Source organism: Lolium rigidum, chromosome 6 (genome assembly GCF_022539505.1).
Source record: "Lolium rigidum isolate FL_2022 chromosome 6, APGP_CSIRO_Lrig_0.1, whole genome shotgun sequence".
In the NCBI taxonomy this organism is placed as follows: Eukaryota; Viridiplantae; Streptophyta; class Magnoliopsida; order Poales; family Poaceae; genus Lolium; species Lolium rigidum.
The window spans coordinates 98,389,468-98,412,262 of NC_061513.1; the positions used below are offsets into that span (position 1 = coordinate 98,389,468).

At 45.7% G+C, this 22,795-nt stretch overlaps 1 protein-coding gene across 1 annotated transcript; it reads right to left on the reverse strand.

Moving 5' to 3' along the window:
• Positions 1-7,929: 7,929 nt before the first annotated feature.
• LOC124665860 (zinc finger CCCH domain-containing protein 11) lies at positions 7,930-15,091 on the reverse strand. The gene is made up of 8 exons (XM_047203224.1): positions 14,769-15,091; positions 14,581-14,665; positions 14,090-14,230; positions 13,912-14,006; positions 10,144-10,332; positions 9,889-10,019; positions 9,710-9,812; positions 7,930-8,451 (listed from the first exon to the last, which is right to left on the reverse strand). Exons 1-8 carry the CDS (start codon positions 14,940-14,942, stop codon positions 8,263-8,265), a joined length of 1,107 nt encoding a protein of 368 aa, XP_047059180.1. The 5' UTR covers positions 14,943-15,091; the 3' UTR covers positions 7,930-8,262.
• Between the last annotated feature and the right edge of the window lie 7,704 nt (positions 15,092-22,795).

A 22,795-nucleotide genomic window follows, 5' to 3' on the forward strand; every position in this document is an offset into this window, starting at 1 on the left:
CCCGGAAGAGGTTGACTTGGTGTTTGACGTTAGCCCTAGCTTTGCGGAGGTGGTAGCACAAGTTAGGGTTGAGTTGAATTGGAATGAGCCAAATGATGGTGTTGAGCTAGAGGGAAGGCATAATGTGGGGTTTGGAATGCACACCCGTTGGAAGATAATGCGTATCAACTCCGAGCAACGATGGTCCATTTACAAGGAGACGGTGGCCGGGTCACAAGATAAGGCGTTGGAGTTGTTTGCAACCAAGACGGTAGAGGCTCGTATCGAGCTTGACCTTAACCGGCCCTCCTCCCCGTTCGAGAGAGGACTCCTCCACCCATGAGCCAAGAAGAGGCCACCCAATCTCCCATTGTCCAATCTCCCATTGCCCAACAACCTCCGTTGGATAATGAGTATGATGAGCATGACGATGGTGATGATGGTTTCGAGATGAATTGCAACAATATCGGTGATTTGGATAAATATTGGACGCAAGAGGAGATGGACCACTCCATTCCTTATTCCCGATGCTATGCGTCGGACTCGGATGATGATGGACCCGAAGAGGAGGTTGACGAGGATGGCTTCACGGCTAAGGAAGCCGAAAGAGCCGAGATCTTCAAGAAGGTAACCGGACGGGATATCCGGGTACCATTGTTCCGTGATGTTAGTCTTGCGGATGGAGCCGTGGGTGATGGTGGCAAAAGTTTACTTCTTGGAGCTAGGCCACTATCCAAGAGAGATGTGGATGGTAGGACGGCTATGATCTCTAAAGGGCTAACGTTTGATACATTCTTGGAATTGAAGATATGGTTGAAGGAGTTCTCCATTAAGCATCATCGCCCTTACATCGTTGTTCACCCGGACTTGAAGAAGCGGTACACGCTAAAATGTGTGGATAAAAGGTGCCCATGGGTTGTCCGTGCACGACCTTTCAAAAAGGGCCCTCTTGGCACATAACAAGTTGTGTAGCCACTCACATGTGCCGGGGCCGAAGCTTGATGGCAAGGACGCGCAGCCGGACCACCGTCAACTCACATCCGAGTTCATTGCATACAAGCTCTCGGCGGAGATCTCATCACTTCCTATCATGAGCATTAGGTCCGTGCAAGATACGGTCAAATCCCGGTTTGCCTACGACGTCAAGTACGGGAAGGCATGGAAGGCCAAACAAGCCGCATTCAAGATGTTGTACGGTGATTGGGAGGAAGCATACAACCGTATCCCTAGGTTGTTGTTAGCGATGGCCGCAACTAACCCGGGCATGGTGCATGTGGTGGAGCCTTCCGCAACCAAAATGACATTGCATGATGGTAAAAGAGTGAGGGTATTTCACCGTGCATTTTGGTCATTCGAGCAATGCACGAGGGCATTCGAACATTGTAGGCCCGTCATAGCCGTGGATGGTACCTTCTTGACCGGTCAGTACAAGGGCACACTATTGGTGGCAATAGCAAGTGATGCTAGCAACCGTTTAGTACCTTTGGCTTTTGCATTGGTAGAGATTGAAAACAATGATAACCGTTTAGTACTTTCTATTTTCATATTCCATGACTAACTTTGGTTTTTGAACTTGGTTTACAGCTATGGCAACTCAACCCACCAAGGGGAAGGGAGCATGGGAGGGCAATGAGAAGGAGGAGTCCGCTTGGGAGGAGGCGGTAAGGACGGTGCGGAAGAAGGAGAAGGAAGAACTAGAGAGGAAGAGGCGGGAGGAGATAGCTAAGAAGAAGGAGGAAGATGAGCGTATGCAAAGGGGGTATGAGAAATACCTATTGTTCCACAAGAGGAGGAATGCCAAGCTGAAGGCCGAACGGGACCGCGAGGCACGGATAAAATTCCTGAGGAGCTGCCAACTTGAGCAAATTGCTAGGGAGAGGGCCAATAGGATGCACCTAGAGGAGGTGGCTAGGGAGGCTGAACGCATCAAGGAGGAGAGAGTTCAAGCGGAAGCTGCAAAGACGGAGGAGCGCCACCACTTCTTCGATTCGGTCGTTCAGTTGGCTCGTGACTTAAGGGAGAAGGAAGAATTGGCTGAAGAATCTAAGAAGAAGAAGGCAAGGGGGGGAGCCTTTGCGACGCAGTGATGTCCCTTTGGCTATGTTCTTGTTGTCGAACCTTTATGTTGTGTGAACCTTGATCTCCTCGAACCTTCGTGTCGTTGAACCTTATTGTAATTGAAACCTTGATGTCGTCGAACCTTATTTGTCATTTGAACCATTATGCAATGTTCTTGTTGTCAAAACTGTGCAATGTTCTTGTTGTCAAAACTGTTGGAATATGGTAGGATTTTTCATGGTTTTAACACAAGTCAATGTGTGGCGCCCTTCACACTGGCGCCACACATGCATGTGTGGCGCCCGTGGCATCGGCGCCACACATTCCAACTTATATGAACTATTGGGTCGAAAACATCCAGGGGCTCCGGACGATAAGTCCTTAGCCGTTTTGGCGACCCTCTTTGTGTGGCGCCCTTCCCACTGGCGCCACACATGCTAGTGTGGCGCCCGTGGCATCGGCGCCACACATGCCAACTTATATGAACTATTGGGCCCAAAACATACTGTAAGACAAATCGTCTAGGACTTAGCCGTTTTGGCGACCCTCTTTGTGTGGCGCCCGTGGCATCGGCGCCACACAAAGAGCCTCGCCAAAACGGCTAAGTCCCAGACGATTTGTCTTACAGTATGTTTTGGGCAATTAGACATGGATGTGTGGCGCCGATGCCACGGGCGCCACACAGTGCAGTGTGGCGCCAGTGGGAAGGGCGCCACACATTGACTTGTGTTAAAACCATGAAAAATCCTACCATATTCCAACAAAACTGCCATCATGTCAAAAGCTATGTCATGCACACATCATATCAACAGCCATTTTGTACACACATCATGGACATAACATCATCATACCTAACATCGTAGCACATAGTTTCATACAATTTAAGATAGCATTCAAACAACACGAAGCAACGAAGATAGAGTTGACAACACTCGACGATCTAACTATCGGTGTCCGAGCCGGATTCGCCGGTGTGGGGGTAGTGCACACGGCAGGCGGTGTCGTCGAACACCTTGACGATCATCTCGCCGTCCCCTCGTACGGGAAGGTGAGCCGGCGGTCGGGCTCGACGTGGAGGTCACGGGCGAACTTGTCCCACCCCGTGTGCAGGTACATCTTGCCCTGCCCGTCGAACAGGACCTCCACGGACCAGCGGCAGAAGTTGCAGCTAGCCTCCCGTAGCTGCAAGTGCGTCGGCTCGACGTCGTCGACGAACTCGGCGAACTTGTCCGGTAGCCGCTTGATGCCGAGCGGGTCGTCGTCGATGCGGAGGAGGAACTCGAAGCAGCGTTCCTCATGCGAAGACGAGGAGGATGCAGGTGACGGTGACCGTGGGGCCCTTGCTGCTCCACCGCGGCGGCCCCTTCCCCGGCCCGGGGGGCGCCCAGGACCGCGGCGGCCCCTTCCCCGGCCACCGGGACCGGCCATCCTACATGTTTACATTTTTGAACCATATTACGATCCATTCCACTAACAAATATGAGTTACTCCATCACAAATACTAGGCATACATGTGGGTTCATACACATACATACACATACATACATAGAGTTCATACACATACATGTGAAATTTCATATGTAGGTTTCTACAAATCTATGGTTCAAACACATGCATACATGAGGCTACCATCTCCAACACAAACAATACAATATAGAGTGCACAAAAGAAAAAAACATGTCTAGGGTTCATGTCCAAATCTAGCCCGATCTATGAAATTAGTGGATGAATGGAGAAGATTCGAAGGAGATTACCTTGAGAAATGGATGGGGAACGATCTCCACGGACAGATCTGCTGATTTGGTGGTGGAATTGGTGGGGGGAAGAGGGAGGAGAGAGAGAGAACCGGGCGCCACAGGGAGAGAAGAGGAGAAGAGGAAGAAAAGAAAGAAGAAGGGTCGGGCTGGGCTGGGCGCGCGGCCGAAACTTAAGTGGATGTGTGGCGCCCTTGCCAGGGGCGCCACACTTTCAAAGTGTGGCGCCGGCGGGAAAGGCGCCACAGGTGCTGCCACGTCGGATCGGGGTCACCAGCTCAGCGTTGACGGGCCACGTCGGATGGGTGTGTGGCGCCAGCGCCAGAGTGGCGCCCGTGAGAGGGGCGCCACACAAAAGGGTTAGATCCATGAAATAGTTTCGCCGGAGGGTCAGTCTGTGCTTTTCTTTCAGTTTTGGCTTATTTTTGTGTAAATCGCCCAGAACCATACCGAAACTGTAAACGTCTGCAGCAGTTGAAACTTGACTGCCCCCTGCATATTCTATGTGATAAATAAATGATGTGTTAATTTTACATTAATGGTTAACATAAAAATGCAGAAAAATTTACAAACATAAGATATAGAGAAGGCCATTACCTGGTGCAGCGTATCCGATCGTTCCCATTAATCCAACTGAAGAAGAGTTTGGGTTAGCAAGAGATGACATTGCAGAACCAACTTTGAATCTTGCCAGGCCAAAGTCTCCAACATGAGCTGTCATATTGTCATCCAAAAGAATGTTGCTAGGCTTCAGATCACAATGAACTATTGTTCCTTGGTTGTTATGGTGTAGGTAATCCATTGCATCCGCTACATCCACCACAATGGTCATCCTTTGAGCCATTGTAATACAGTTCAAATCTGAAGTGCCTTCATGGTCTCGAGTCGAGTATAGTAGTTTATCTAAGTCTCCCAGTGGCATCAACTCATACACTAGGGCTTTGAAATCATAACCATTTGAATCAATGCTTGAGCATGCAGTTACGATAGGGACAAGATTACGATGCCTGGTTTGCCTGGCAATTGATACCTGCACACACATATAAACGCCGTCATCCAAAGACCACGGGTCAGATTAACCACAAAACCCGAGAACCATCTATACCAAATACAATCCAACTAAAACAATTTAAATCATTGTTCACATTCATTTGAAAATCACAGCAGTAACAATGCACCGTTTACCAACAAACTGTAGTTTCTGAATTCACAAGCGAATACAAAATTTTCAGTTAACTTATGGCAGCTTAGCAAAACTGAAGCCGGTGAATCATGTGATTGTAAACCCATTGCAGTACCTTCTGGCTTCTCTTGTGGTAACTTCCCTCGTGGTTTTATTTGAAATTATTTTCCTCTTCTTTGTCTTCTCATGACCAAGCTTGTGATTGTGAATCATTTGCATGTAAAATCACACTACCCTGAAGGCGAACAACATATGTCAGTTTCCTCAGGATTGATTAGATTAGATGTATCCATTATGTTTAGCTATGCAAAATAGTATTATTATGATCAAAATTAATGTATAAATGTTTAAACTTCTGTACTGGAAGCCCTAAGAGGCCAGTAATTTTCTATTACATGCTTCCACGAGTACAATCAATCAATCCAGGATGTAGTGAAGTAATAACGCGATTTACGAATGTTAGAACTTGAACTGGGAGGGTTCTAGTACCTTTCTTGTTTAGTTTGAAGAGATGTATAACAGTTGTTACCAAGCAATAGCTACTATCTTGAACAGTAGTAAAACATTAGTGTCTGCGGGGGGAAATTGCTGCAATAAATATGCATTCATAACAGTGACTGATTTACTGTGGACCTACTAATACAATTTTTAAAAAAAAAAACTGTCTCAACTGGTGGTTAAACATAGAGTGCCATTGGACTAAACTAAGGAGTGTCCAACTGAAAGAAAAAAAAAAAGTAATTTCATCAATGCTGCAGCAATTCAGGTGAAGTAAAATGGTTGTCATGGGAGAAAACGAACCATGAGTCATGAAAAAAAAAATGAGAAAACGCAAAGCTTGCGTTTCATTACATTGATAGAAAGAACAGTCTTACAAGCCTAAGACAAGGCTGAACACCCAACCACTCAAGACAAGATGACGTCCAACGGCTGCAAGACACATTACAACAAACGCCACCGAACTACCACCGGCCTAGATGCCATCCGACAAGTGCACAAGACGCAACATCATTGTGGATTTGCCTCACACTTCAGGGATGTCCTGGCCATGTCAGGGCGACCTCGAACCCCCCACAGAGTTATCCAGATGGTGTGGACTATTCAGTGGGAGGAGGAGACCCCAACAGGCCCGAGAGACTTCCACCGACTGCAGAGGCCCCGAACCCGCCAGCACTGCCCACGGCTTGCATTTTCAATTAGCTTCCCCAAAAGGCTCTAGAGTCCAGACAAATATCACCATACCCAAAGCAAGTACAAAATTTTCAGTTAACTTATGGCAGCTTAGCAAAACCGAAGCTGGTGTATGAGTCGTGAAAAATATCACAGTTATTGGACCATCTGTATGATGATAATCACAAGATCAATAGCTTCCCCAAGAGGCTCTAGAGTCTAGGCAAAATATCACCATACACAGTGTCAGCCTAAAGATCTAACAACAAACTTGCATTTATGCATTGCATAAAGTACTGTGTGTTGCCCATGTAAGCTATTGTACCAACAGATTTGCTTCCCACAGGCCAGCTGAGATTCAGTCTTCATTAAAAATCTCGGTTGAAATGCTGGTGAAAATTCGTCAATGTATGCATGATGAATGACATCCTACGACAAACAGAGAAAAAAAGAAAGTATTCACGACGATGCCCCATCAGCCAAAAATGATTTGCAACAGAATTGATATGGTCATACAAAAATCAAAGCTGATGTTTCAAAATGATGAAGGAATAGCCATTTGACAGTTCATGATCGGTCATTCCGAAAACAACTAAGGTTTCAGGTTCAGTGCAGCTGACTAAAATGCAAGGGCTTGTTTGATTACTGAATCTCGCCGGCGGTGACCAATATGCTTGTAAACAATTTAATCAAACAGTAACCGCGCGTCCTGATCCTCTTTTCGAGACCAATAGCGACCATGACGCAAGGCACGCAACAGACGACTTACCTCGAACATGTCGTCGGCGCGATCGTTGACTTTGTAGATGTACAGCAGCGCAAACCAGAGGCTGAAGATCTGCAGCGAGAGCAAGCACCGGAGCACGAGGAGCGGCCGGTGCTGCTGATGTCGTACGCGGTGTGGAGATCCCCTCGGCAGCCACCTCCTCCTCGAAGAGGTACCCGCGGCAACTGGTGAAGGCGTCCTGTTTGGAGGTACCACCACCGTAGGCTGACACCGACGGTCGAGTTGGCAGGGGCAGTGGTCTACGGGACAGGGCGAGTGAGGAGTAGGAGAGCGAACGAGGAGGCGCGGGCAGTACTTTGCCCCGGCTAATCTCTCTTGCCGCCACCGCTAAGAGTGAATTAGTTTTAATCAGCTAGCTATAAAAATTAAAAGGGTATATTATTATTTAGTTGGAGGAGAGAGGAGAAGATGTAAGAACCGGCTCTAGCACGTGCTTCTAGCCACCTTGTAAACGTGTTATGTAAGAGTCGGCTCTAGCACTTAACTACACTATTAGATTACTCTAACCACATAGCAGAGGAGCACCCACATGATGTTGGCGGTGGCCGTGACAATTTTTTTAGCTATGGCTTCTTGACATACAATAGCTAAAAAAAATTGTCGCAAGCCATAGCCTAAAAACCACCGCTGCCAAGAAGAAATGAGAAGCCGCCGACAAGTGCAACTATATTTTCACCAAGTACAGTTTGTGTGTGTGTCTATGGGCGTATGATGCTTGTAAACAACCCTGGTCCTTTTAAGCACAGATGGTTTGGCTGGTGTTGAGGTTGCTACATTCGTGACGGAAGTTATCTGTGCAACTGCAACCGCACAAAAGTTAGGAAAAGCAGCATTCGCTTGGTTCATGGCCGACAATCATGTCTATCTAGGATGATAGAAAAATTCGAGAGGAACAAGGTAGAAACCAGTGAACAAGAGGAACATATGCTGGTCCTTGATGCCTCATCCTCAGGTGATCTAACATTGACAAAGAATATAAAAGGGGGCATCACATAAAATAGGTTCGCAACAAAGTTTATCTTTTAGGTTTGCGCAAGGCAAGAAAAAACTTTGGTGCTGTTATTCACAAGTAGCAAAATAACTCCTGCAAAGACAACAACACAACTGGGCAACACAGGAAATATCGATTGTCATCTGGTCATAACACTGCTAGGCATCACCAATTAATCATATTGCTCCCTCAAAAACTGATGATGATCATATAGTCTCTTAAAACTAGGGTCCTCTTGCATCTATGCTCCACCCTTGTGTTCCTAAAGCAACTAGGTCGATCTGGAGCGCAAAAATGGAGCGCTGACTTCTCAATATGACCATCCATGCTACTTCCCTGTTCAAGATGATGTCCCCTCGCCTGGTTCTCGAATTTGAATGGAAGTTCTCGACAGGCTTGCTTCCAGTTCATTTAATTCATCAAGGTCTAGGTCATCATCGTCATCCATATCTTCATCATCTAGCTCCTCATCGCCCTCCTTGCCATTAGAGGTTGATGAGCTTGGACCCTCATCCTGACTTTTCTTGCCCTGCGGAAGGAGATTCAGAACATAAACCATCAATATAAACATTTTGTGCCAACCAGCCTGCACTTGATTCTCCTATGTCAAACTCCATGCTAGTATACAAGCTGAATCAGGCACTGGCCATTCACCGTATTGAGAAATAAAATCTCTCTAAACTAGCAATACTTTAGGAATAAAATAACAGATAGTTCATCTCTCTTGCCAATATTGGCCATCTACAGGCAAGTAAAACCTTCACCAAAAGTTTGGCAAAGCAAGCTTAGGTCAGTACGCAAATTATGTTTTAGGCATTTCAAATTCCTAGCCAACAAAAGGTTAGATCACACACAGGCACGAGAAAAGGTGGTGCTTCCTATTTTCTTCGTTTAGGGCATGTACAATGCTAGCCTCTTCCTTAGACGCTTAGCAGCCAAAAAAATAAAGATTTACTGTGAAAGACAAACACAGGCGCCCGGGACTCCAATGCAAAGCGCTAACTGAGTCGCTATACATGATCCATTTTCTGCGCGTGGATAGCCATTCACTGCTGGGCAAAACGGTATTGCGGCCGAAAAATATGCGAAGCGCCGGCGACTAAGTTTGCGTCGACGCAACAAGAATTCCTGGAATCAGGCGGGATTACATCGTAACTACTGGGAAATTAACCCTGACGCCCGCGCTAAGCGCCCACGTTGTACATGCCCTTAGTCTCTTTGAAAACACGAAGTGTATGGCCTTTTGAACTATTTTTCAGGTAGGGGAGGGGGCTGCTAGCAGGTCAGCCAAGCAAACTGCTGAAGAGAGCATATGTACACAAGGGATGAAAATAGAATCTACTTTGACTGTGATATGATTGCTAGGCTAGAGGAGTCCTAGTAGATTAGGGAAGGACTAAGCCAGAGTCAAGTTCTGTAAAAGATACCCGTGTAATAAATTTTGGCAATCATCATAATAGATGGAATTCTCCTCCTACTTCTACGGAACTATTTTTGTAGCTTTTTGGGCATTCCATACAAATCTAAGTGGGTGTGGCTATCCCTATTCTAAATCATACTCCCTCTGTCCATAAAAGGATGTCTCAACTTTGTCTAAATTTGCATGTATCTACACACTAAAACACGTCTGCTATATGCATACTTTTATGAACAGAGGTAGTAGTTTTCTTTAGGGGTCAAGCACCTTTTTGCTCTCACAATCTGAACTTGCTAGAATATGACAGTATCAGTACTCTGATACTGACACTAGTGAATAAAGAGTCAAATTAGTGGAGGGAAAGTTTTACCTGTTCTTGACTAGCTTGCGGCTCTTCACGTCTTTCATAAACTTCATATGCTTCAGCATCATCAATAAACACACTTGCATCGGCCATGAACAACTCGCGACCACTGGATACAAGAACAAGCAGTCACATTTAAGTACCACCAGAGCTCATACCATGTAACTATAAGAAAATAAGGTTACCTCATACGATCATTCTTAGCCCTATCTGCCCTCAAGGCAGCCAGTCCAGCTTCTTTTTCTTCTGCCTTTCTCCTCTTCCATTCCATAAACAATTCTGTAGTCATAGGGGTCGTGGTTTGAACCTTTTTGCGCTGTTAGATGAACAAGCAAGAGAGGATGTCATGCAATGCCAACAAACATCTATGTAGACAGTAGAAAAAGAACATGTGTTTCACTGTTTCCGAGATGAAGGATTTCTACTGATCTTTCATTTACCTGATCTTCGATCTCATCTTCAATTGCGACCTTCTGACTCTCTTCCTCTAGTAAGGCCTTCATCTGGGACTTAAGTACATAGCCAGGCGGAAGGGCGTGCCTGTAGCGACACTCTTTGCCACCATTTGGGCAAACCCAAAACCACCCGTACTGTTTCTTCTCCACAGCATCAAGGAAGTGCTTGCAAACCTACAGTACAAAATAGTTATCAAAACTGAAATCCTATTTAAAACAATAGTCTGGCAGGTTGGAAAACAAAGATAGTTTTCCTAATTTCACCTGGTGTTACATGCCGATTGGTGGATCGAAATTGGACAAATAGGAAAGCAAGTGGTGTTTTGTTTTGCACTTAGCACTTAGCACAGTATTTTCGTTTTAACTCAGGATGGTGATATGAGGCTACAAGTTATCTTTTAAATATATAGTAAGACATTACAAGTTAACAACCAAGTTAAGCAAATTGAACAGGAAACACAGAGAGAAGACACTGATATGTCATCATTCAACAGGGTTACAAGGGCAATCACAATGAAAAATGGCAAATTAGCAGTGACCATGTATTGTTATTCCATGAGTAAATCCATTATCCACAACTAACGGAACCTGTTAATGAATTTTGTAACTAGAGTGTGCGTAGTTATTACAGGGTAATGTTTTGCCCTCTACAGATTCTGACAGTGTATAGCTAATGTGCCACCCATAACTCCAGTCAGAACCCTTGATAATAAAAAAAACTTAACAGCATTGTGACCTAGAGAAGTTCTGACATGCTGATAAATTAGACAATATCAATCCAATCAGTTGCAACAAAGGATATACCAGTTGCACCTAAGCACTACAGAGAACTACTTGATGTGCTTGCCTAAAAGAAATTGCTTCTGCATTCAGCTTACAAAAACTGGAAACCACATAAGGCAGAACATGGCATATTCAAATCACATGAAAACACGAGATTAAATATGTGTAAAAAACATTACTGCTTTTCCATTTCAAATCCATACATTCTTCCTCAAAAAATATAAGAGCGTCATGATGAGACTCGGTTAACCATTTATGTTCCGGACTCGAACCCATTTAACCATTTTTATGAATGAGCAAAATGGGTTAACCATTATGTTATGGGGACTGCTGAGCGTCCCCCGGGGGATTAAACATCCGATCCCCCGTCTCGCTAGCCGTTAGATGCGGTCAACCATGCGAGTTCGTCCGTCGGATATACCGAGTACAACACGCATAGACGTGTTTCTCCATTTCTCACCACGTGGGTGGACCCTGCGCATCGTGCTCCAACTCTACAGGAAAAAATTAACAGAAGTCTGTGCTGTGCTGCCGACGCCGCTGCTCGCAGTACCGTCACCGCCATCGCTCGTAGCACCTCGGCAAGGCCTAGTAAAACTTCCGCTTGCCGCTCGCATCATCCCTATTGTAGCCGGCAGCGCCATCGCCCGCAGCACCTTCGGCCACGGCTCGGCGCACCGCCGCCGCCTCTCAGAGCACCAACAGATTTTGCCGGAGCCGAAGAAGACGCCGGCGTGGTCGTTTGCAGCAACATCGCCGGCCGCTTGCAGCAGCGCCGGCGACCTCGAGTAGCAACGCCCGCAGCCTAAAGTAGCAGTGCCGCTGGCCTATGGTAGCAGTGTCGTCGGCCTAGAGTACCAACGGCGACAGCCTAGAGTAGCAATGCATCCGCCCTATGTCAGCAACGTCGGCGGCCTAGAGTAGCAACGCCACCGGCCTATGGGAGCAACGCCGACCGCTCGTGGGAGCAGCGCCGCCGGCGGATTGTAGCAGCGGCATCGCCTGATTGTAGCAGGGCCGCCGGGCGGTTGTAGCAGCGGTGTTGCCTGTTTGTAGCAGCGCCGGTGGGCAGTTATAGCAGCGGCATCACCTAGTTGTAGCAGCGCCGCCGGTGGATTGTAGCAGTGGCGCTAGGCGGTTGTAGCAGCGGCGCCAGGAGGTTGTAGCAGCGGTGTCGCCTGATTGTAGTAACGCCGGCGGCGGCTTGTAGAAGCGCCGCCGCCAGCCGCTTCAAGCATCACGGTACGGCCCTAGCAGGGCCTCGAGATATCCTGTCGCAGCCAGCCACCGCAGCGCTGCCGGATCCCGCTGCAGGGTCACCGCCTCTAGGACCCGATCTCGCGGTCGAGGTGGTCCTCCCTCGACGCAACATCGATGTCCTCTGCAACGTTGTCGCAGTCATCAAGTCTCACATCCCAGTGATTCAGGATTGCGAGATGAGGAGAAGCAGGCCGTCATGCAACGAGAGAGGGAGCAGCTGCCCAACTTCCAGCGATGGAGGAACGGCAGCGTGTGGGAATCGGCAGGGGGCGCGGAGGAGTCTGGGAGGAATCGGAGTTGCGTCGCCGGAAGTCGGGGAAGAGATAGCGCAGATATTTTTCTCGTGGGGAAGAAAGAGCTAGTCGGGGAAGAGATAGCGTGAGCCCCATAGAGACACGCGTCAGGAGCTGCGTCCGGAGGATCAGAACGCTGTTCCCCCGGGGGAACGTCAGCGTTTTCCTTATGTTACTTGGGTTAGGAATGGATAACCATTGGTTATTAAGGTTTGAACCATCTTTAGCCTCATGCAACGATGACAAAGACTTGGAAATCTCAGCAAGCCAAATCAAAGGCTCGGTAAAAAATAATCACCATGATTCTGCTAAAGGAAACTAACAATTCACAAGTATAGAAAATAGATATTGTGTTCTTGACGGAAAAAACCCTGACTAGAATTTACTGGCCAATGCCATCATATATACTCAGTAGCTGTAAAATCTGAAGTTCTAAACATGTTTGCTCCGAACTATGTGAAATCCAGAGAGCTAGCGACAATCCATGGGGACATAGCAATATAATTATGTCAACTGAACCGTATAATTCAATTCAATACTTCAATTAGCTCAATTTACGATGTGCATTATACATCATAAAACAACAAGATGGAACAGATTAAACTCTAAAAAGCAGGAACAACATCACGGACTAGCAGAATCTTCCCCTACACGCACAGTACACACCCTAAATCGTACTGTACAAATGAAATAAAACGGAATTAATGTATGCATCCATAAATCTTAGTACTAGCCAATGGAGAACCTTTAGCTCGAGTGGTGTTGTCGGCGTCAGGAAGGACAGCCGGAGAAGTGCCTACTACTTGACAGAACCTTTCCTGTAGGAGGGCATCGAGGTCAAAGGAGCACCGATGGAGGAGCACCGGGGCAACAGAAGGAGGTAAGCCGATGGAGGAGCACCGGGACGCCGGCATGAAGTAAGCCAGCACCACCACCTGCCGGTGAAGTCGCCGCTGGGTAGGCTTCCGGCGAGCCATCCCAAAGGAAGGAGATGGTGTATGGAAATCTGGGAGATGGACTACGGGCAAGCGGGCGGCTCGTCAGCGTGGTGGAAGCAGGCAGGCGGCGCTCGAGGTACATGTGGCGGCAGCATGACTGGTAACCAGGATCAAACCTAAAGAACCTAAATCGTTTTACAGTTAACCATCTGGCCCATTGGCCTATTTTTTAGGTGCGGCTAACCTAACCATGGGTCATACGGTAACCATGTCCCATCGTTATAAGAGCACTAGATATGAACTGGAGAGATAATACACACAGCAAAATGGAACTAGTATATTATTATCTCCTGACATGAATATTAGCCTTTCAAACAAGCATATTATTCTTAGGAAACAAAATGAAACTAGAAAGTGGCACGTCAGACAGTGAGAAATGCTTAAAAATGCGTGCATAAAAGTTTCAGAATAGTGCATACAATATCAGTAGGTTTGTTCTGCTGGTACTCTGCATTTTTTGACTGGATAACCTTCTCAAGGGTCTCCTGATCCCAGTCATCCATCGTATCTTCCTCTGTCCATGACAAAGAACATGTGAATTTCTACCGAGCAATTTGAGTAACTCCAAAACGTAGAAGGTGGCAATCATGTATGTACCTCCATCGCGCTTGTCACTGTATATATCAATCTTCTCACCCTTCCTCTGGACATTCAGGTCATGTGAGAACTTACACTTAAAACCCTTCACGCATTGTCCAGCCTTGAAGAACTCACAAAGTATCGACTTGGGGTCGACACCTGCGCAATAAATAGCACGTAAACAGACATCAGTATCTATCGTGAGAACATAAATTGTAATGCCTTATGAACAAACTACCAGTATTTTATAATTGCAGCACCTAATGAATTTTACAGTTTCCATTTGCAGCTTGAAAGAGCACATAGGGGTACACGTTGAAAAACTAACCAAATCATAGCTACATAGGCACAAATCAAAACCAGAGACCAGGCACCAGTATTACAGGAACAACCTTCGTACTATCATTTCCAGACATGAATATGAACTCGCATAAACAACATAATCAAAGCAAGGGATTCTTAATGCGCGTGCTGTCCAGTAGGATAGTGAAGAGGAGAGGAGGCCATACCAACGGGGACCTTGGGCTGGCTGACGGCGACCTTAAACAGATCGTTGAGCTCCTTCTCGCGCGCCTTCTCCTCCTCCTTCTTCTTCTGCGCATCCAAATCCACATCAAGAAACAAAGAAAAGGTCAGTAGAGCGAACCAATCGGATGTGGGGGGAATCGACAGCTTCGATCTGAGAGTTGTCCCGTGCCTTGGCGGCGGTCTTGGCTGCGTCGGGCTTGACCTGGCCGGACTGGCTGATTTGCTGGACGTACTTCTGGACGGCCTTGCTCTTGTTCTTGTTCTTGAGCCCGAACGTCTTGTCCTCCACGACCTTCTGCTTCTTGGCCAGGTCCGCCTTCGCCGGCGCCTTCTTCGGCGGCATCCTGCGCTGCTACTTCTTCGAGCTAGGGCTCCGGTGGGGATTTGGGCGGCGGGAAGAGGGCGCCGCGCGGGGAGGGGAGCGGAGGGTTTCCTGGGTTTGGAGCTGGGAGGAGGAAGGAGGCGGAGGTGGAGGCGGAGGCGAGGAGGAAAGTTCTAGAGATGGGAGTGGTCTCGTGGAGATGTGGGAAACCGGTGTTGGACCGTGGGCCTCTGGTCGGTGTTGGGTTGGGCTGGTAGATTGGGCGATCTGATACTTGAGCACAGGGTAAGCAGCAAGGCCCAATTGTGGCTTGGGAACTAATTAGGCGATGTCTCTTGTTCTCAAAAAAAAAAAAAAAAAAAAAAGAGGCGATCTCTATTTTTTTCTAAGAGTTCAGGTATATTTGGTTCGACCCCCTCTTCTCCTTTCAAGTACTTGGAGGCCACCATGAGGTGATTTCGAGTTTAATTCCACCTATATGCTAGTTCGCTTGTCCATTTCGACTTCGACGGCCCTCGTGGCCTTGGGGGGTGCGAGACGGGCGATGTTTTTTTTTCGGCGATGGGTAGGTTAGTTAGTACTCCCTCTCTTGTGTAGGTTTCGGTTAGGTTTCCCATTGGAGGTCCTTGTAGTGGAGTCGACACCCATCCTTTGAATAAAGTTTCCCTCTCCTTTGACTTGGCATATATAGAGGATATGTCGAGACGGGTGTGGGAATTCGAAGTACATGGTTTCGGCCATGTAGAGAGGTGTCAGTGGTTGGTTTGGCATTTTAGATTCATGGGAAGATAGTAGCAATACTTTTGGAGCAAATCCGGTTCCATAGAAGGGACGATGGCATGACGCTTTTGTCTGGGCAGTTACTAGGAATGAGAACATGTTTTTGACCTACGGTGGAAGGATTGAACCAGAAAATAGCTTGATGTCTACGCACGCTTCTATTCCTGTAGATATTGTTGGGCCTCCAAAAGCAGAAGTTTGTAGAACAACAGCAAATTTCCCTTAAGTGAATCACCCAAGGTTTATCGAACTCAGGGAGGTAGAGGTCAAAGATATCCCTCTCAAGCAACCCTGCAATTACGATACAAGAAGTCTCTTGTGTCCCCAACACACCTAATACACTTGTCAGATGTATAGGTGCACTAGTTCGGCGAAGAGATAGTGAAATACAAGTACTATGGATGATTGTAAGTAGTAATTGCAATCTGAAATAAAGATGGCAGCAAGCAAACATGTAACAGAACTTGTTGAAAACGGTGTTTCAATACTTAGAAATAAGGCCTAGGGATCATACTTTCACTAGTGGACACTCTCAACATTGATCACATAACTGAATAAATAAATGATACTTTCTACACTCTCTTGTTGGATAACAAACACCATTTATCGTGTAGGGCTACAAAAGCACACCTCAAGCTGGAATAAACAAGCTCCACAACATCCGGAGTTCATATTAAAGTAATCTCTAGAGTGCATAATAGATCGTTGCAATTTAGACCGAGTACTAACATAGCATACACACTGTGAACAATAGCTATGAAAGGGGGAATAGATCGCATCAATACTATCATAGTAATAGTTAACTTCATAATCTACAAGAGATTACAATCATAACCTACGCCAAGTACTACATGATGCACACTAATCGTCAATATTACATCATGGAGGAGGAATAGACTACTTTAATAACATCACTAGAGTAGCACATAGATTAATAGTGATACAAAGCTCATGATCACATAAAGATCACACCATGGGAGAGAGAGATGAACCACATAGCTACCGGTAGAGCCCTCAGCCTCTGGGGAGAACTACTCCCTCCTCATCATGGGAGACAACAACGGCGATGAAGATGGCGGTGGTGTCGATGGAGATGACTCCGGGGGCAATTCCCCGTCCCGGCGGCGTGCCGGAACAGAGACTTCTGTCCCCCGAAATGGAGTTTCGCGATGGCGGCGGCGTCCCTGGAGTCTTTCTGGAGTTTCGTCAATTGGTGTAGGGTTTTCGCGTCGCGAGGGATAATATAGGCGAAGAGGCGGCGCGAGGAGGTGCCTGGGGGGCCCACCCCGTAGGGCGGCGCGCCCCCCCTCTAGGCCGCGCCAGCCTATGGTCTGGAGGGCCTGGGCCTCCCCTCCGGCTTCCCTTCGGTGTTCTGGTCCGTCTCGGTGAATTAAGATGTTTGGCTTTTGTTTCGTCGAATTCCGAGAATATTGCCCGAACAGCCTTTCTGGAACCAAAAACAACACAAAATAGGAACTGGCACTGTGGCATCTTGTTAATAGGTTAGTTCCGGAAAATGCATAAAATCATTATAAAGTGTGAGCAAAACATGTAGGTATTGTCATAAAACTAGCATGGAACATCAGAAATTATAGATACGTTGGAGACGTATCAGCATCCGCACCCCTTCCAGTATTAAGTTGCAAGCAACAGACAATTGCATTAAGTACCGTGCGTAATGTAAACAATACAAATATCCTTAGACAAAGCATTGATGTTTTATCCCTAGTGACAACAGCACATCCACAACCTTAGGGTTTGCTGTCACTCCCCGCATTCAATGGAGACATGAACCCACTATCTAGCATAAATACCCCCTCTTGGAGTTACAAGTATCAACTTGGCCGAGCCTCTACTAGCAACGGAGAGCATGCAAGATCATAAACAACACATATAAGATAGATCTATAATCAACTTGACATAGTATTCCATATTCATCGGATCCCAACAAACACAACATGTAGCATTACAAATATACGATCTTGATCATGATAGGCAGCTCACAAGATCTAAACATGATGGCACAATAGGAGAAGACAACCATATAGCTACTGCTATGGACCCGTAGTCCAAGGATGAACTACTCACGCATCAGTCCGGAGGCGGGCATGGTGATGTAGAGCCCTCCGGTGATGATTCCCCTCTCCAGCAGGGTGCCGGCGGAGATCTTCTGAACCCCCCGAGTTAGGGTTGACAGCGGCGTCGTCTCTGGAACTGTTCTGGTATTTTGGCTCTCGGTACTAGGGTTTTCGGGGACGAAGGAATAAATAGGCGAAGGGGCAGCGTCGGGGGAGCCAGGGGCTCCCTCCCCGCGTCTCGGCGCGGCTGTGCCCCCCCCCCGCGCCGCCATATGGGGAGGGCCCCCTGCTGGCCTTCTGATGGCGTGTAACTCACACGTTCGTTGGGAACCCCAAGAGGAAGGTATGATGCGCACAGCAGCAAGTTTTCCCTCAGAAAGAAACCAAGGTTTATCGAACCAGGAGGAGCCAAGAAGCACGTTGAAGGTTGATGGCGGCGGGATGTAGTGCGGCGCAACACCGAGGATTCCGGCGCCAACGTGGAACCCGCACAACACAACCAAAGTACTTTGCCCCAACGAAACGAAGTGAGGTTGTCAATCTCACCGGCTTGCTGTAACAAAGGATTAACCGTATTGTGTGGAAGATGATTGTTTGCGTGAAAACAGTAGAACAGTATTGCAGAGATTGTATTTCAAGTATAGAGAATTGGACCGGGGTCCATAGTTCACTAGAGGTGTCTCTCCCATAAGATAAACAAGCATGTTGGGTGAACAAATTACAGCTTGGGCAATTGACAAATAAAGAGGGCATGACCATGCACATACATATCATGATGAGTATAGTGAGATTTAATTGGGCATTACGACAAAGTACATAGACCGCCATCCAAGCATGCATCTATGCCTAAAAAGTCCACCTTCAAAGTTATCATCCGAACCCCTCCAGCATTAAGTTGCTAACAACGTACAATTGCATTAAGTATTGCGCGTAATGTAATCAGTAACTACATCCTTGAACATAGCACCAATGTTTTATCCCTAGTGGCAACAACGACATCCACAACCTTAGAACTTTCTCGTCATCGTCCCGGATATCAATGGAGGCATGAACCCACTATCGAGCATAAATACTCCCTCTTGGAGTCACAAGCATCTACTTGGCCGTAGCATCTACTAGTAACGGAGAGCATGCAAGATCATAAACAACACATAGACATAACTTTGATAATCAACATAACAAGTATTCTCTATTCATCGGATCCCAACAAACGCAACATATAGAATTACGTATAGATGATCTTGATCATGTTAGGTAGCTCACAAGATCCGACAATGATAGCACAATGGGGAGAAGACAACCATCTAGCTACCGCTATGGACCCATAGTCCAGGGGTAGACTACTCACACATCACTCCGGAGGCGACCATGGCGGCGTAAAGTCCTCCCGGGAGATGATTCCCCTCTCCGGCAGGGTGCCGGAGGCGATCTCTCGGATCCCCCGAGATGGGATCGGCGGCGGCGGCGTCTCCGGAAGGTTTTCCGTATCGTGGCTCTCGATACGGGGGTTTCGCAACGGAGGCTTTAAGTAGGCGGAATGGCAGGTCAAGAGGCGGCACGAGGGCCCCACACCACAGGGCCGCGCGGCCAAGGGGGGGCCGCGCCGCCCTATGGTTTGGGCACCTCGTGGCCCCACTTCGTCTCCTCTTCGGTCTTCTGGAAGCTTCGTGGCAAAATAGGACCCTGGGCGTTGATTTCGCCCAATTCCGAGAATATTTCGTTACTAAGATTTCTGAAACCAAAAACAGCAGAAACAAAGAATCGGCACTTCGGCATCTTGTTAATAGGTTAGTTCCAGAAAATGCACGAATATGACATAAAGTGTGCATAAAACATGTAGATAACATCAATAATGTGGCATGGAACATAAGAAATTATCGATACGTAGGAGATGTATCAGCATCCCCAAGCTTAGTTCTGCTCGTCCCGAGCAGGTAAAACGATAACACGTATAATTTCTGGAGTGACATGCCATCATAACCTTGATCATACTATTTGTAAAGCATATGTAGTGAATGCAGCGATCAAAACAATGTATATGACATGAGTAAACAAGTGAATCATAAAGCAAAGACTTTTCATGAATAGCACTTCAAGACAAGCATCAATAAGTCTTGCATAAGAGTTAACTCATAAAGCAATAATTCATAGTAAAAGCATTGAAGCAACACAAAAGAAGATTAAGTTTCAGCTGTTGCTTTCAACTTGTAACATGTATATCTCATGGATATTGTCAACATAGAGTAATATAACAAGTGCAATAAGCAAGTATGTAGGAATCAATGCACAGTTCACACAAGTGTTTGCTTCTTGAGGTGGAGAGAAATAGGTGAACTGACTCAACATTGAAAGTAAAAGAATTGTCCTCCATAGAGGAAAAGCATCGATTGCTATATTTGGGCTAGAGCTTTGATTTTGAAAACATGAAACAATTTTGTCAACGGTAGTAATAAAGCATATGTATCATGTAAATTATATCTTATAAGTTGCAAGCCTCATGCATAGTGTACTAATAGTGCCCGCACCTTGTCCTAATTAGCTTGGACTACTGGATCATCACAATGCACATGTTTTAACCAAGTGTCACAAAGGGGTACCTCTATGCCGCCTGTACAAAGGTCTAAGGAGAAAGCTCGCATTGGATTTCTTGCTATTGATTATTCTCAACTTAGACATCCATACCGGGACAACATAGACAACAGATAATGGACTCCTCTTTTATGCATAAGCATGTAACAACAATTAATAATTTTCTCATATGAGATTGAGGATACATGTCCAAAACTGAAACTTCCACCATGGATCATGGCTTTAGTTAGCGGCCCAATGTTCTTCTCTAACAATATGCATGCTTAACCATAAGGTGGTAGATCTCTCTTACTTCGGACAAGACGAACATGCATAGCAACTCACATGATATTCAACAAAGAATAGTTGATGGCGTCCCCAAGTGAACATGGTTATCGCACAACAAGCAACTTAATAAGAGATAAAGTGCATAATTACATATTCAATACCACAATAGTTTTTAAGCTATTTGTCCCATGAGCTATATATTGCAAAGGTGAATGATGGAATTTTAAAGGTAGCACTCAAGCAATTTACTTTGGAATGGCGGAAAATACCATGTAGTAGGTAGGTATGGTGGACACAAATGGCATAGTGGTTGGCTCAAGTATTTTGGATGCATGAGAAGTATTCCCTCTCGATACAAGGTTTAGGCTAGCAAGGCTTATTTTGAAACAAACACAAGGATGAACCGGTGCAGCGAAACTCACATAAAAGACATATTGAAAACATTATAAGACTCTACACCGTCTTCCTTGTTGTTCAAACTCAATACTATAAATTATCTAGACCTTAGAGAAACCAAATATGCAAACCAAATTTTAGCATGCTCTATGTATTTCTTCATTAATGGGTGCAAAGCATATGATGCAAGAGCTTAAACATGAGCACAACAATTGCCAAGTATCACATTACCCAAGACATTATAGCAATTACTACATGTATCATTTTCCAATTCCAACCATATAACAATTTAACGAAGAAGAAACTTCGCCATGAATATTATGAGTAGAAGCTAAGGACATACTTGTCCATATGCTACAGCGGAGCGTGTCTCTCTCCCATAAAGTGAATGCTAGGATCCATTTTATTCAAACAAAACAAAAACCAAAACAAACCGACGCTCCAAGAAAAGCACATAAGATGTGATGGAATAAAAATATAGTTTCGGGGGAGGAACCTCGATAATGTTGTCGATGAAGAAGGGGATGCCTTGGGCATCCCCAAGCTTAGACGCTTGAGTCTTCTTAGAATATGCAGGGGTGAACCACCGGGGCATCCCCAAGCTTAGAGCTTCCACTCTCCTTGATCATGTTGCATCATACTCCTCTCTTGATCCTTGAAAACTTCCTCCACACCAAACTTAGAACAACTCATTAGAGGGTTAGCGACAATAAAAATTAACATGTTCAGAGGTGACACAATCATTCTTAACACTTCTGGACATTGCATAAAGCTACTGGACATTAATGGATCAAAGAAATTCATCCAACATAGCAAAAGAGGCAATGCGAAATAAAAGGCAGAATCTGTCAAAACAGAACAGTTCGTATTGACGAATTTTATCGAGGCACCAGACTTGCTCAAATGAAAATGCTCAAATTGAATGAAAGTTGCGTACATATCTGAGGATCACTCACGTAAATTGGCATAATTTTCTGAGTTACCTACAGAGAAAACAGCCCAGATTCGTGACAGCAAAGAAATCTGTTTCTGTGCAGTAATCCAAATCTAGTATGAACTTTACTATCAACGACTTTACTTGGCACAACAAAACACTAAACTAAGATAAGGAGAGGTTGCTACAGTAGTAAACAACTTCCAAGACACAAAATAAAAACAAAGTACTGTAGGTAAAAACATGGGTTGTCTCCCATAAGCGCTTTTCTTTAACGCCTTTCAGCTAGGCGCAGAAAGTGTGTATCAAGTATTATCAAGAGACGAAGTGTCAACATCATAATTTGTTCTAATAATAGAATCAAAAGGTAACTTCATTCTCTTTCTAGGAAAGTGTTCCATACCTTTCTTGAGAGGAAATTGATATTTTATATTACCTTCCTTCATATCAATGATAGCACCAACGAGTTCGAAGAAAAGGTCTTCCCAATATAATGGGACAAGATGCATTGCATTCAATATCCAAGACAACAAAATCAATGGGGACAAGGTTATTGTTAACGGTAATGCGAACATTATCAACTTTCCCCAAAGGTTTCTTTGTAGAATGATCAGCAAGATTAACATCCAAATAACAATTTTTCAGCGGTGGCAAGTCAAACATATTATAGATTTTCTTAGGCATAACAGAAATACTTGCACCAAGATCACATAAAGCATTACAATCAAAATCTTTAACCTTCGTCTTAATGATGGGCTCCCAACCATCCTCTAGGTTTTTAGGAATAGAGGCCTCGCGCTCTAGTTTCTCTTCTCTAGCTTTTATGAGAG

What these genes read in the sequence shown, in the direction of transcription:
- LOC124665860 (XM_047203224.1), bottom strand. Translation starts at nt 14,942, where the DNA reads ATGCCGCCGAAGAAGGCGCCGGCGAAGGCGGACCTGGCCAAGAAGCAG. An exon ending in AGAACAAACCTACTGATATT is followed by an intron (nt 10,333 to 13,911) that starts GTATGCACTATT and finishes TTTGTACTGTAG; the next exon opens with GTTTGCAAGCACTTCCTTGA. An exon ending in GCTAAGAATGATCGTATGAG is followed by an intron (nt 9,813 to 9,888) that starts GTAACCTTATTT and finishes TCTTGTATCCAG; the next exon opens with TGGTCGCGAGTTGTTCATGG.